At 37.3% G+C, this 15031-nt stretch overlaps 2 protein-coding genes across 5 annotated transcripts; one reads left to right on the forward strand and one right to left on the reverse strand.

Moving 5' to 3' along the window:
- Positions 1-584: 584 nt before the first annotated feature.
- On the reverse strand, positions 585-9791 carry gdpd1 (glycerophosphodiester phosphodiesterase domain containing 1). The gene is made up of 11 exons (XM_023406616.2): positions 9603-9791; positions 8421-8570; positions 7667-7709; positions 7147-7282; positions 5920-5965; positions 5490-5611; positions 4963-5052; positions 4385-4518; positions 3276-3335; positions 2937-2988; positions 585-2436 (listed from the first exon to the last, which is right to left on the reverse strand). Exons 2-11 carry the CDS (start codon positions 8554-8556, stop codon positions 2302-2304), a joined length of 954 nt encoding a protein of 317 aa, XP_023262384.1. The 5' UTR covers positions 8557-8570; positions 9603-9791; the 3' UTR covers positions 585-2301.
- Positions 4401-14239, forward strand: LOC111655278 (transmembrane protein 120A-A-like). Of its 4 annotated transcripts, none has more exons than XM_023406614.2 (12): positions 4401-4487; positions 11264-11382; positions 11592-11708; positions 11853-11912; positions 12119-12214; positions 12339-12428; positions 12653-12718; positions 12884-12945; positions 13040-13132; positions 13324-13388; positions 13707-13775; positions 14093-14239. In XM_023406614.2, exons 2-12 carry the CDS (start codon positions 11276-11278, stop codon positions 14204-14206), a joined length of 939 nt encoding a protein of 312 aa, XP_023262382.1. In that variant the 5' UTR covers positions 4401-4487; positions 11264-11275; the 3' UTR covers positions 14207-14239. The 4 variants fall into 4 exon arrangements, with proteins under 4 accessions (XP_023262382.1, XP_023262381.1, XP_023262383.1 ...); XM_023406613.2 differs by lacking the exon at positions 4401-4487 and adding an exon at positions 7154-7239; XM_023406615.2 differs by lacking the exon at positions 4401-4487 and adding an exon at positions 10602-10995 and having other exon boundaries at positions 12703-12718.
- The last annotated feature ends 792 nt before the right edge of the window (positions 14240-15031 follow it).

The following is a 15031-nucleotide window of genomic DNA, read 5'->3' on the forward strand; positions in this document are numbered from 1 at the left end:
TAAGTGACAGCCGCGTCAGCCAATCAGCAAACCGATCAGGCATAGCAACACCGCCCTTATTGGTCGAAGGTAGAAGCGAGAAACCAATAATATCGAAGGAATCTCATATTTTTTTCACTGAACTCTCTAGGAAGTACACAAGCTACCTGTGAGAGTAGTTTTATCAGTCAACTTAAAGCAGGTGAAGAGCACAGAAAGACCTTGCCTGTTCAAGTGAGTAAAGAGAATGTTTCCGCCGGTGATTTTCTTGTAACAAGACATGTCCAGCTTCATTTACTTTCCAGCTGTAGAGAAAACTTCTTAAATCCCTCGCGTCTACAGCGCCACCTCCTGTCAGTCTGCAGGTGGTTACCAAATATTTATCTATATAAATTGGCAAATATTTGTTGTTCAACATTATAAAACTGTTATTCTACTATACCACTTATCTAACTTTTTTTTTTTTTTATTGATATTGATAAAAAAAATGCACTTGTTCAATCACTTCTTGTCAAACACCATGTGGGTAAATTCTCATTTTGAGAGGTCCAAGCAGCCATGTCCCACAAACTGATTCTGTCAACCTCAGAACATATTCAAACACAACAGCTTATCAGATATTCATTTGAGCATGCAAAACAAATGTACACTCAGAACTGCACAGGTTATGTAATCAAAATATTCTAGAGTAAAATCATTAATGTAAAATCTGTAACATGATTGGTAGATCACAAGCCATTCTCCCAAAGAATGATGATTTTGGATGTACAGGTGTTTCCAAACAAAGTAAAATATCAGACATCAGATTTATCCCGGTGCATATTTCACTTGGACAAAATGACAAACAACAAACTGAAGTATTTTAAACTCCAATACTCACTGACTGCAAAATACCAAACAATATACAGTACATTCAACCAATACTACATTCAATACTGACCCTCACTGTGTGGTCACAAGTTTGAAACAGAATATCAGTGGTATGATAATCCTAATAATCTTTACACATTCAAACTTTGAAACCCACAGTGAGGTATTGCTAGTTAATCACCATCTTAAATAGATTTAAATTTCAAATCACTGAAATACAGCAATCAATCAACATTTATCAGTGCATCTACTTTGCCAGTACACTTCAAAGCCCATACATTTTTAGTGTTCATATTTCTTAAATATGAAGTTGAATGCTGTTGACGATCACATAAATACAGGTGAAAAAGGTACGACTTAGTACTAAAATAAGCAAGATGAAGTTCCTTATATTGTGCAAAATTTCTCTCTCCGATTGATTAATGGACAAATGATACCTCAGTAATTCCATTTGATTCAGAGAAAAGTCTAGAGACTAAACAACTACACATAAACATACAACTATGTAGCAATGCATTGTCTTTGAAAACAACATAAAACAGTGGTTTATACAGAACAATCAACAGTTGAATTAAATTTGCCTGTGCTTTAATTTATTGTAAATATTGAGCAGTAGCACTTCTGACCTCAGTACTCAGACTCAGTGGAGCTGAGGACTTGTGTCTGTATCCTGTTATCTATGAGTTTTTTGTTTGCGTCTGACACATATAAAAATGTCTCAACTGCTTAAATTTGTGTATTAGTGCATGTGCTTAGTGACAGTCAGATTGTTCAAAAATAAATAAATAAACGGACCACAAAACATTATAAAGCAGCTGGTAAATTAACATTACATATGAATATCAAGCTGCATCTGCTGGTGTTCTTACTCGCACACTACACGATGCAGCAATACTGCAAATTGTCATTTATTTGAAGGCAGTAAGTAGTAAAGAGTAAAGAATTTTTTTCAAGCCGAAAGTCATGAATCTATTATGAACTTCAAGACTGATAAGATTTCTGAACAGCACATTTCAATGGCCATTTTGTCCCATTTTATAGCTATACTTTAAAAGATCAACTAGCTGTGTAATACTAATCTCACACTGATGTGTAGGTGTGCCACGAGGCAATAAAGCATCTGAAAAGACCACAACTCAAAGGAGATAACAACATATAGCAGGTACAGCATGGGTCCTTTCAGTGTTATTCTATGTGACTGAAAGTGCAAAAGTGTGTGTTACTAAGACAACAACTCGTTCCTGAAACCAGTGCAGGATGCAGAACATAAAGGAGATCCCTATTGCCTGTAAAACACAGTGTGAAAGTAGTAGCCCTGCTGGAATGCGTTCAGTAAAAGTGGGTGGGTGTTATTGGGGGCTGATTTGGCAGGTCAGTCAGGTTGAAGGATAATCACTGGTGGTCGTGGTGGTGGTGGTGGTGGGGGTTGGGGTTGAGGTAGATTTTGGCAGGTCACTGGAGCTTAGAAATGCCGTTCCTGTCCATGAAGTCTTTAAGCCTGGTGGGAAAATCTGTCATAACTCCCGTGGCTCCCAAGTCAAACGCCCTCTGGAAGTCCTCCTCATCATTCAGCACCCATATGTACACCTGAAACGCACACAACACGCAGTACTGGGAGTCACAGTACGTTCAAGAATGCCTCTGTATTCTTAACAGTAGTGTTAGCGGCCTCTCCGGCCTATTTTTGAACTTGTAGGAAACGCTTACATTTCCCAGGAACTGCTTGTAACTACAGCGTAACACTGCAGCTACAACAAACAGCACTCTGCACGTAGACAGGTTCAGCAAGGATATTTCAGACTATGGAAAGTTCATTCTTGGTAGTAAAGATAATTTAGGGAAAGTGACTTAACCTTGACACAGTTCCGTATTAGTATCTAGTTAGTACATGTCAACATTGAATACACTGTTAAACTGTATAAAAAAAACCTGTAATGTAAACAAATTGTAAAACAAAGTGGCTGTTGGTCATTCTTATTCCTACAAACTCTACAGTTACCAATATGCACCCACTATGTATTCAGTCACCTGTATGTAGAATTTGTTTTGTGAGCACAACTACAGAGGGGACATAAAAGCAGTTTTACCTGTATTCCCCTGGCAGTAAGATGCTCAAAAAGAGTTTTCCTCATCAGCAAACTGCAAGAGAAAAATAAATGCTCATGTGCAAGGGGAAACTACAAGTATAGCAAACATAGAGTGAAGTTTAGTTGTAGAATTGTAAACTTTCTGCATTAATCACAGTCACACAGTAATGCACAGTGCGTGTATACAGTGTCCACAGTCAACAAAGTATCAGCACTAAAAGAAAAATACAAGGTGAAGTGATGAAAAAGCCCAGTTATACAAGTTTAAAACAATTATTTTATAAACGTCTATGGATTGAGCCACTCTGAAATTAAAATAAAGACAAATGAGTGACCTACGTGTCTGCCAGCCAGGTGATGAATCGCTGACTCCTAGTTAATCTGTTAGGATCCTTGAGTCTGCAGAATAACACAGAAACATAAAATAAGTTTTAAAAAAAAGGCACTGGTATGGATGCCATATTCAGACATGACAAAAATTTGTGGTGGGAAATTTTTTAATAATCAATCAGTTCACGTTCACTTTTGCATTCCAGGTTAGTTGATGTGCAAAATAATAACATACAGCTAAATTTATCCAAGTCAAACTGCTGAATGGAACAAGTTCAAGACTGAACTGGAGCTGAACTGACTGATTGAAATTCATTCTAGGAAGCAAAGGAAATCATTAACTAAAGAAGACATAAATGAGACAGCCTGGAAGAAAATGTCACAACTATCAAACAACAATTCCTGATCATGTAATACCTTGTCGAGCACATTTGAAACAACCGATTGTTTGTCCATGTATGTACATAAACAGTGGAACAGTGTTTGAGAGGTGAATTTGTATTAAGCAACTATTTAGTACAACTTAAATACTGTAGAACAACAGAAGTGTAATAATGAAAATCACTTAATCCTTAATGAATGTTCAGCATGTGTAATCTGCTCTGTGACCTTGATCCTTACAGTTCACTAACACACACTTTCCAGGCAAAGGGTGTGAATATCTCTTTTAATTACTTAATTAGTGAGTGAGATCATCTTTCAAACAGCATTGCGAGATAACAGAGACAGAACAGACTCACTGCAGACAGTTGAACAGTGGGTACATTGAGCCAGAACAAGATGTACTTTGTGAAATTTTTAAAACCTGAATTAAAAATTCAAGGTACATTTAATTAAAGAAAACTAAGTAAAATCATGCATGTAACCAGACTTGTGTCTTTAGGAAGAAAAGGTCCACTTGCTGGAAATTTTCCAGAGCTTTCAACCACATCTTGTGGCCCTACATAATCATATAGAGTTGACTCATCATCAGCACTTCAGTCCCTCCAGTCTTTGTTATCTCTTTTTGTTTTGTTTTGTGTTTTTCTTTTTTGTCTGGTTTGGTCGCTCTGTGTCTCATTTTCAGTGGTTTTAGTGTTTTCTTTTTGTGTTTTTTTCATTTTTATGTGTAAACTTACTTGGTGATAATGGAGGGCATGGGGATCTCAAGGAACTGCTCCTTGAGGGGAACAAAGGGCAGAAGGCCGGTGTAGAAGAGGCCCAACAACTGCAATACTCTGGGTAAGCTGAACAACACTGGAATTTGTGGGTTCTGCAAAACACAAACATACAACCAGGATTCAAGCTCAGTTCCCTTGTGATTCATTCATAAAGTCTATACTTTCAAAGAGATCTCATCTCATCTTGAGATGATTTGTTTTTATAGTACTGACTCCCCTAAGAAGTGGATACAAAGTTATTTATAATATTTGAATATCTCCATATGTGAAATATTCTCCACAGTGAGCCACCTACAGTATAGGACAGATAGCACTGTTTTCTACAGCACCTTATACATCCCACTATGAGGCCAACTTGGTGAAAAGAATATTATTACTGATGGCACGTTGTTCTTATCACTGATGATTCACTTTTTGAAATGGTTGAACCAAATGTGAATTTAACATAAAATACTGACAGTCTGCAAGTAAATAACAACAAAAAATGAATAAGCTGTATATCCAAATGTAAGGCGACACATCTCGTATAAAAGTACCTCTTTATAACACTTCTTGACAATCTGGTTGCTGGCGTTACCCCACACAGTCAGATGCTCTCTGTTGTACTTCACTACCAGCTCGGACACCTGCAAGGATTAAGAAGTCACACAATATAACATGTTACACAGACGTGAAACATGAGTCAAAAATGTTATGTTGTCATATTCCTCGTTGGTTATTGCCAAACCATTTTTGACACTGAGATTTGGGCTACTGAAGAGCAGATAGTCTTTAAAATTACAATGTACAGTTACAAAAGAATCTGACAATGACAAAATGTCAATGACAGATCTTTGTATCAGTATCTGCCTGCTAACTTACACCTTTTGACATATAATGAGATAACCACTAATGCTACTTTTTTTTTAAGGACATGCTAAAATCTGTGAATAGCAACTGCTGTCAAATGGATATTGCATGGAAAATTGAACAAACAAAAAGAAAGAGAAAAACAGGACAATTGTTTGATAGGAGGGTTAAAGTACCAAAAGAAAAAAAAAACCTCAGAGATACAAACACACACCTTCTTGATGAGCGTGTCATTGTTGACCTTGATGTCAATGTTGACAGGGGTATTAGGAAAGGCATCAAAAACGTCCCTGAGGAGAGGGATGCGTTTGTCCTCTCCTCCTTCGCAGAAACACTCTGAACAGACAAGGACAAGTCAAAAACATTAAAGTGAACATATTTCTACAGTTTGCAAACTAAAAATGTATTTTTTTTTTTTTGTCAAATGTCAAATATCATGTAAATGCAGTCATTACATACAGCAGATCATTGTGATTTTAAATTCTTTTGCAGATGAACTGGCCCATTGTACAACGTAAACTTTAAGTATACTTGTATATTTATTCCTACAAACAAACATCCATCACATATACATGCACATGTAACTGAGAACGCCGAGTAACACTTAGTTAGCTTTGTAGTAATTATGGGTATGTGATGCTCACCCCTCTGAAAAGTTACCCCCAGCTTGCAGAGGTATGGTGGTAGCTCCTGCAAAGAACACACAGCAGTCAGTGGTTAATAGACAAGAATTACAGCCTGTAGTCAGAGCCTGTACGTCCAGGGCAGTTGCGGACCTTTTATATTGACTGTCGTTACCGAGAATGCCCTGAGGGCATTCTCGGTAACGACAGTCAATATAAAAGAGACAGGAACCCAGCAAGGACACAGCAAAGCAACATTAATGTGAAGAGCTCTCTGTACTACAAGGCCAAAGATCACTAAAACTGCAAACTTAATCTTCAGTTCCACAAATATCACTTTGGTATCAAATTAGTGGCATTTATCAATACCATTTCCACTGATGTGATATTCAACTTTTAGTTGTGATCTCTGACCTTCAAACACACTGGACTTTGTAAGGCCTCTACGAAAGAGGCCAGGGGTCAGCTATTACGTTAAACCATGGACCAGTTTTTTTCAGCATTGTTCAGGGGGGAGGGCAACATAGTTTTACAGGCAGTGGATATTTACATTTGTTTTGGGATTGTATATGATTGCAGATGTAATTTCTCCATTAGTAAGTGAGTGTTTTATTTAATACTAATTTGGCAAAAATAGTCAAGAATGACAGTGGCCTGCTTCGTTAATGGTCAAATTAAAGTGCTGTTGTTAATGTAGCTGCCATTGAATTGTTTTAAAATGGCAGGTTATTTCTGTTAGACCGCCACTTATTTGTGTTTGGGATGTTTGGGTTTGCCCACCACTGGGCAAAATAGACCATGAAAGTTGTTTATAACAGAAGAGAACAGAGATCCTAAGTGAGCAGCAACGGACTGACCAAGAATTTCTGCTGGATCGTTTTTTTTGTTGTTTTTTTTCTTTTAAATCAAGCAAAAGTTCATCATGTGACATAATCAGTTGACTTGGTATGAACCTCACCTGATCAACTCACATTTTCCATCAATGCTGTTACTTCCTTTACACAAGTCTAGTTCTTCATTTCAAGTTTTCTCAGTTTCAAGTTTTAACTCAAATATTTGTGCAAAATAAATTACTACTAATAAATTATTCAACTGATTAAATACTCATTAACATTTTCCTTTTTGCAGGTGCCTAGAAAGGGGAAAACAATTCATAAAGCCAGAAGGGAGATTAGAAAATAATAAAATGGTATTTATTTCTCTGTCAGATATGGAAATGGGATGACTAAAGAGAGAGCAGTAACTCACAGCGTAGACCATGTCGGAGACTTGCGCGTTCATTCCAGTGGCCCTCTTCAAGTTGGCATCATGTGAAACCACAACTTCTTCATCTTTCGTCAGGTGGCAGTCCAACTCCAGCATGTCTGTGCCGAGATCCACAGCGCTGCATGAACCAACACGCAGTACACACACAGTATTTATCACAATACCTGGGAGATTCCATTGACTTTTATCATCAATCTCACCACTGTGGTCACTGAGGTCAACCAACATGAAAAATCATAAACCAGTAAACTTCAACTTCCATTAATAAATCAATCAGAAATAACAGCAGTAAATCTTCAAAGACTTCAAAGTGATTTAAGGCGTCGCTGCCTGTGTGTTGTTGAAACAGGGTTTAACAGACAGACAAACAAAACGGACAGTTCAACTCATAAACTGAACACTATCGAGCTCAGATGACTCACACTTCCCACAATCACAAGTACAAGCACCAGATATGTTTCACACATGCATGCAGATAAACATACAAACAGCTTCTACTCACTGCTTGAAAGCTGCCATGGTGTTTTCCAGGTTTTCGCCTGCACCTGTAATGCAAAAAGTAAACACTTAGTGTAGGAGATTATTTTCTTTATATCTGCACTACTGTGGGACCAACAGCTGGAATGCTGCTATCACTGCTAGGAAAAGATAAGCAGAGACACCCATGATGTTCTGGGTGTCCTGTGCTGACATTTTATTTGCCCTAGGTATGAACCTTTGTATATTCACATACTGTTTATGTAACTTTCCAGCTACAGCAGCATAAAAGACTTAATACAAAAGAAAACCCAGTCTTTGGTCAGCTACTGACAGTCCTGTCTGATAGAAGCATAGTTATAAATTCACCCCAATAAAGGCAAAACCATGCAAATACATCTATAAATGTTAACATCCTAGTTCTATTATTAGTTTATACATTAGTAACTAGCTCCCAGTGTGACACAAAAGTGGTCAAAATAACTGACTGAGTAAAAACTTACCAACTATTTCACAACAGTCCAACTATACAGATATTGATACTGTATTCAGATAAGAAACATTTTATAATTGTTGCATCTTATATAATCTTCATATACACAATCCCTTTTGGCATAATAAGTAGACTAACTAGTGAAAAAAATGTTAAAACTTCAGTGTGTGTGTGGGGGAGGGGGGTACATTATCATGCAACATTTTCTTTAAGGAGGATTTTGAACAAAAGAAAGAAAAATCAAATATGATAAATACTGAGATCTGAATGAGTGCCACTGACTCACCTCCACGGTGGGAAATGTGTCTGCTGCGGAAAGCCTCTCGCTTCCTCCGGTGCAAAAGATTCGGGCATTTCAGCAGCAGGGCAGAGGTGAGCACATAGCCCGTTACCGTCGACAGGACATACACAGCAGCACACATCTCCTATCAGTCTGCTACAAAACAAACACAACCCAGTTAACATGCACAGTGAAGCAGGATTTCAACAGTCTCACAGGCTGTGTTGATATTTGTCTATAAGAGAAATATTGAGTCCGCTAATAAGTATCTTCCAGTTGATTAATCACTTAATAAAATGTTTTATATGATTATTGGCCAAAGTGAAGACTTAAAGCTCCTTACTTAGTGTGAACAACAATTAAAACCCCCAAAATCTGGCTACAAGACAATTATTTCTTTCATGATTGATTAATCTGATGATTATTCTCTCACAGTTATTAGCTGATTAATCATTTGCGCCATAAAATTCAAGAATATATAACTTCAGTAAAAGTAAAAAACAACTTAACAGCTAAGTGATAATAGGAGCTGTTGCTGATTACTGATCTGTTAATTGATTAATCAACTAATAGTTTCAACTCTACCCTGAAGAACTGAATCTTTAAGATTATAAGTGGAAAAAGGCAATTAAATCATTGCATGTGAATGACTGTGCGCAGTAAATGTTTAGAATTCATGCTCGGCAAATAATGAAGACTTATTTAGCTTGTGTAAAAATAACAATCTAGCAGCATTGTAACAAATAGATAATACAAGCTATAAGTGAGATATGGGACAAATTTGTGCCTTCTAAGTAATAGATGGAAGTCAAAAACCGAGGACGTTTTTATTACTGTGTTTTATTACGCTCTTTCAGAAAGGATTAGCACTAAACAGCAACTAATCTTGTCATCAAAGGAGTCAGAAAGACACTTTTTCCTGCTCCAAGTATTTAGGATATTATATTTCAACTGTAAGTGTGCAAGTGTCACTCTGCCTATTCGGTCTCTCATTGAGCCGCCTTGTTATCAGCGCTGGAGAAGCGGTTTGCATTCAGATGATATATCATTAAACATTAAAAACATAATTTCTCCCTAATGAACACACCGTTACAACAACTGTTAAATGACAATAACGTCGTTAGCGTGGTAGCTCGATTAAGCTAACGTTAGCTGAGCGGGGGTCGAACTTGGAAGATGAAATCTTACCTTTGTCATGAAAATGTTTGGGTTTTCTTAGTTCCTTTTGTCTTGACTAACCTAGTTAGTCCCCGAATGACTTAGTTAGTGTGCAGGAACCAGTGCAGAGAGCTATTCTGCATGAAGTATAAATATACAGTGATGGACTGGCCTCTCCTCTGCACCGCAGCTGTCTTTTGACTAAACTACTAAACACAACCGGCCGCTGTCAGCTGGATGCGCATGCGCAGGCCTGTACTTCCCCAAAAGGCAATAACATTGGCACTTCCGCTCGAATATTTCAGAATAAAACTGGCAACTCAAGCTGCACCTGTCTGTCAGAGAAAATCCAGTCATGAGGAACCCGAAATCTGTTCAAGTTGAAGTTCAAGTGTATTTGTCAGTCCAACAATAGAAATACAGACTGAAATTACCAACTGATTCTTCGAGACCAGTATATAAGAAATAGCAACATCTGTTACAACGAAAATATATTCAATAAACAAATAAATGATTAAGAAATAAATAGAAAAATAGAAATAAATTAGAGAAATGCCTTCTAACAAAACACGAGGGGTCACCGAATGATTTATTGAACATGAAAAAAAAAGAAAATATACTATCATGTTCACAGTCACTAGTTCTCAACCCAATTAAACACCTATGGGAAATGTATTTTGAAGTTTAAGTAAAGTAGAAGTGTCAAAACACTCCTCTGACTGGCTGCTGTCAGTCGCTATGTGCAGGTTTTGCCATTAAAAAGAACGGATGGCATTTTCATAATAAACTATTGAAAATTTTTTTTTTTTTTAGTTATTGTTCCACTAATTTTTCATGTGGGTGAACAAATTACAACAGGCAAAACATTTCCCCTTGACTCTAGTCCCATTTGTAAAGTGAGTTGCTAATTTATTTATTCCACCAGATGTTGCTAATGTGCAGCTGTGTAAGCCACAAACAAACTATGCTGAAAGTTTAAATATGCACAAAATCAACAGCTAACAGGGAACTGGGTGAACCTTGGCAAAGGTGAATATGTAGACCTCTAGTCTTTGCATCGAATTTAATATTGTCTAAAGTAACCTGTTGCCTTTAGCTCTACTAGTGATAACTGAACAATGTGATAGCCAGAGAATTTCCTTGGAACAATGTCCAAGTGAAAATCTTACACATTTGCACTAGTCAAAGTTCACTTGATGCAATAAATCATCCATGGAGATGTGATACACACCCTGATGAGTTATCATTCAACCTAGCATTTCTTGTTTGTTAAACAAATAGAACTCAGTGCTGAGTTTAATTTGGCCAGGGTTTGTTGTCAGTAAAATTAAATGAAGATCAAAGTACTAGGAAAATGCCTCAGGGTTTAACAAACGTTCTGGAAGAGTGGAAAGGTTTGGAAGACGAATATCAGCAACTTCAGGTGAGAAACGAACCAACTCAGCTGGAAGTATCAGGTTGTTAACATGCAGCAGTTGCATAAGTCTTGTGCTTAACATACTGTTTGCTTGCTGTTGTGTTGCTCAAACCATAGGATGAAATGCTCTTAATATTCAGCAATTAAACCCTTATAAAACTGACATGTATCGGTAATTCTTGGTTTAATGTCAAATGGCTTGATTCCATATCATAATCCACCGTGTACATTTACTTTGGTTATTGATGCAGCCCCATATTTTTATGCCATCCAGGAGACACACCGAATGTACTTACAGAAACTGGATGAAATTTCCAAACTACAAAACAACTGCTCCTCCTCAATTTCCCGTCAGCGGAAAAGACTGAAGGAGATATCCCAGCGAGTGAAAGAGTAAGTGTCCCCACACACACACACACACACACACACACACACACACACACATACATTTGCACAGACACAGATTATATATATAGAGAGATGAATACAGTACATCAGGTCACAAACAAAGTGGACCCTCCTCAGTTCATAGTTCATACTGTAAATATGACATGTTGTGCCAATCATAGAAACTTATCTTGTGCTCTTATATCATCCATCAGATGTAACAAAGGACCATCAGACGAAGATGCTAAAAACATGGATGAGATTAAAGAGAAAATCAAGACACGACCAAATGCTTTCTTTGAAATGGAAGCTTTTCTTCCCAAGAAAAATGGGTGATGAATTCTTTTTATTCACAAAATTAGTGCAGATGCAATTGCTGCGATTAAAATACATAAAATCTGATTAATTACAGTAATAATTACCTTACCATACAAAGTTAGATAAGAGGGAATTAATATAACCATTACATATTGCAGGTTGTATCTCAGTCTGGTCCTTGGAAATGTGAATGTCACTCTTCTCAGCAAGCAGTCAAAGTAAGCAATGACCGTCCCTCTTTAGATTTATCTGTGTACCTATCAATCTGATGCAGTGAAATGCTTCACTGCCATAGTATCAGTACTCGAACTATGACATAGCATTTCCTTGATTGATGAATCTATGCCTATTTCATTAGTGATTAGTGATCACTGAAAGGCTTTGCGCTGTATATGGAGTCCTGAATATATCACATCTTTGTCAGGTTTGCCTACAAAGATGAATATGAGAAGTTCAAGCTGTGCTCCACAGTCCTCCTGCTGCTGTGCTCCTTCATATGCTGTTTCTTTGTGAGCTACAGGTATGCATCAGTATGTCGCACGTCACAGCTGCTCCATCCTTGTAAGTTACGATGAGTTTATTACATGGACACTAAATGTGCTATATGTCTAAATCTGGCACTTGTGTTATGTCCCCAATTTTAGATTTCTCGATGCAATCCTCAATTTCCTGCTGGTGTGGTACTATTGTACATTAACTATCAGGGAAAGCATCCTCATCACTAATGGCTCCAGGTCAGCGACTCTCTAAATTTTACTCTTTCATTATCATATTTTATATATAATTTTGTACTAATAATGTACAAAACTAACCCTCCAACATTTAAGTTGTTTATCATAAAAAATACTTGTCATTGTGGCAGTTAATCATCTTTTTTTCATCTTATAATTTATTTTCACACTTAAATCTAGTTCCTGGAGCAAGTCTAATATCTGATCAAATGTGTCCTGTATTATAGAATTAAAGGCTGGTGGGTTTTTCATCACTACGTCTCAACTTTTTTGTCAGGTGTGATGCTGACATGGTGAGTAGAGGAAGATAAAAACCTTAATTACAGATTAAGAAACAATAAAACTCTGTTTTAAATACATTTCATTTAATGTATCAATTTATTTCACATACATACAATACTTGCGAAATTGCACTTTTTGTCTTTGTAATAACAAATTTCCCCCCTTTCATACCTAAGGCCAGATGGGAACCTCTACAAGGCATTCAGGAACCAGTTCCTCGCCTACTGCTTGTATCAAAGTAAGGTCAAAATACTTCAAATAAAATAATAGTCATGGTTCAAACTTTTGAAAAATCAAACCAAAGCCTGATTTCTTTCATCTGGCACGTGCAGGTTTTGTTCAGTGTCTGCAGTGCTATTATCAGAGTGGATGTCTGTACAGACTACGAGCCCTGGGAGAAAGACACAACATGGATCTGACCGTGGGTAAGGTATACACTGGAACATGTCAAGGACACGGAGAACAGATACACTCACCTTATCATAACTGTATAGTTTATAACGATGTTTAAGATTTGGAACCCACCACGTCTGTGGCTCTTTATTGTCACTGCTGTAATAAACAGATGTAGAGGGAAGAAAAACCCTTTGAACATTTGTCTGTCTCCTGTTTTCAGAGGGATTTCAGTCGTGGATGTGGAAAGGGCTGACGTTTCTTTTACCCTTCCTCTTTTTTGGTCATGTGAGTGTAGTCTGTGACACTGAGATTATGTGTGACTAAACTTGTTTAATTTCCTGCTTGGTTTGCATTAAAAACAAGCTTTGTCATGGTTTAGACTGGATGACGGAGAAAAAGCTGATGAAAAATGCTAATGTCATTCTACGCCTGATATTACCCTGCATATTCAGGATTGATTTGAGACAATGTTTAGGTTTTTGGTGATCCGGAGAACAGTTTAACCTGTGCGTGCAAGTCTCTGTGTTTCCATCACTATACTACTGTATATCCATTCACTTTTATACATAAGAAACCCTTAAGTCCTCATATTTTGTCCTGTAGTTCTGGCAGCTCTTCAATGGCCTCTCTCTCTTCAGAATGGCTCAGCTCCCAGACTGTAAAGAATGGCAGGTCAGTGCTTTCACAGTCACCATGTTTTAGTATTTCACCCTGCACTGTTTTATTAACAGTTAAGGATTTACTGTATTTATCTTTCCAGCATCAACTTTTCTTATTTGCTAATAGCATCTATTTTTTTGTATAAATGTAGTTTTTCTATGAAATCAGCTTCAAGGATTTGCATTCACATACTTGAAAGTAACATTACTTCTGAATACTTCCCCACCCAATCTGCTCCATATATCAAGAAAATGATCATGAATATAGGTAGATATTATGCTTACTCATGTTTTGTTCTCTGTTTTCTCCATTTTTCCATGTCATGCCAGGTCTTGATGTGTGGTCTCTGCTTCCTTATTCTGTTCATGGGAAATTTCTTCACCACTCTTGCTGTGGTGCGTCAGAAGCTCAAGAGCAGAAACCAGAAACCAAAGAGTCTGTGATACAGTGTAATAAAATAAAGCATGTCTACAACATTTTGTCTCACATGTTCCTCTCTAAATGAAAGCTCATATTGTCATACTATCAAAGTTATTATATGTCTGCAGGCCATTACTACAAAACATGTCCAGTAGACACATAAATATGAAAAATGTGCTGTGATTAATCAATCACCAATAAAGGTTAAATTATGCTCTACAATGCCTCTGTGTTCTTATTTTTGTATAATTAGGAAAATGGCTCTCAGAGAAACAATGAATAAAAGCAATTTCCAATTAAATGTTAAATCTTACAGACACTATAGCCCCAGTGAAGCTACTCTTTAGCACATCTACGTCTTCTGTGATTGTCCATGCATGTCCTTTTTCATTTCTTTTTTTTGCCCTTTTATCTGGTGCAATTAAAGTTGGGTGGTTAAATTCTGAGTTTCCCTGCAGAGATATATGAAATGCTCTTCATCTTATCGCATTGTCAGCCAAGAGGGACATCTTACTGCCGAAAGACTACTTGTACTTTGATACTTTAAGTACATTATTCTCAATGGTTATTGATTTGAGTATTATTTTGAATGCAGGACTTTTACTTCCAATGGAGTATTATGAAACTGTGGTTTTGCTCACTTAAGGGTCTGAGAAGAGCTGAGCATCCAAGAAAAACCCGCATTGGGTTATTGGGCTATCTACCATGTGTCCTTGGTGCTGTGAACATAAACAGCCTTTAAGCTGTGGAGGACACGTCTGACGAATCTGCCTTTCAGCCTGTCAGGGATACACAGAGTCTGTCGGTTGGATTACATAACCATGACCCTTAGCCTGCTACATCTCCAC

The sequence above is a fragment of the Seriola lalandi genome, unplaced genomic scaffold (genome assembly GCF_002814215.2).
Source record: "Seriola lalandi dorsalis isolate HSWRI2012SDOR001 ecotype SW California unplaced genomic scaffold, Sedor1 jcf7180002054313, whole genome shotgun sequence".
NCBI classification, from domain to species: Eukaryota; Metazoa; Chordata; class Actinopteri; order Carangiformes; family Carangidae; genus Seriola; species Seriola lalandi.

What these genes read in the sequence shown, in the direction of transcription:
- LOC111655278 (XM_023406612.2), top strand. Translation starts at nt 10,927, where the DNA reads ATGCCTCAGGGTTTAACAAACGTTCTGGAAGAGTGGAAAGGTTTGGAA. An exon ending in ATATCCCAGCGAGTGAAAGA is followed by an intron (nt 11,383 to 11,591) that starts GTAAGTGTCCCC and finishes ATCATCCATCAG; the next exon opens with ATGTAACAAAGGACCATCAG. An exon ending in CTTCTCAGCAAGCAGTCAAA is followed by an intron (nt 11,913 to 12,118) that starts GTAAGCAATGAC and finishes CATCTTTGTCAG; the next exon opens with GTTTGCCTACAAAGATGAAT.
- gdpd1 (XM_023406616.2), bottom strand. Translation starts at nt 8,556, where the DNA reads ATGTGTGCTGCTGTGTATGTCCTGTCGACGGTAACGGGCTATGTGCTC. An exon ending in ACACATTTCCCACCGTGGAG is followed by an intron (nt 7,710 to 8,420) that starts GTGAGTCAGTGG and finishes TTTGCATTACAG; the next exon opens with GTGCAGGCGAAAACCTGGAA. An exon ending in TTACTGCCAGGGGAATACAG is followed by an intron (nt 2,437 to 2,936) that starts GTAAAACTGCTT and finishes TGTGCGTTTCAG; the next exon opens with GTGTACATATGGGTGCTGAA.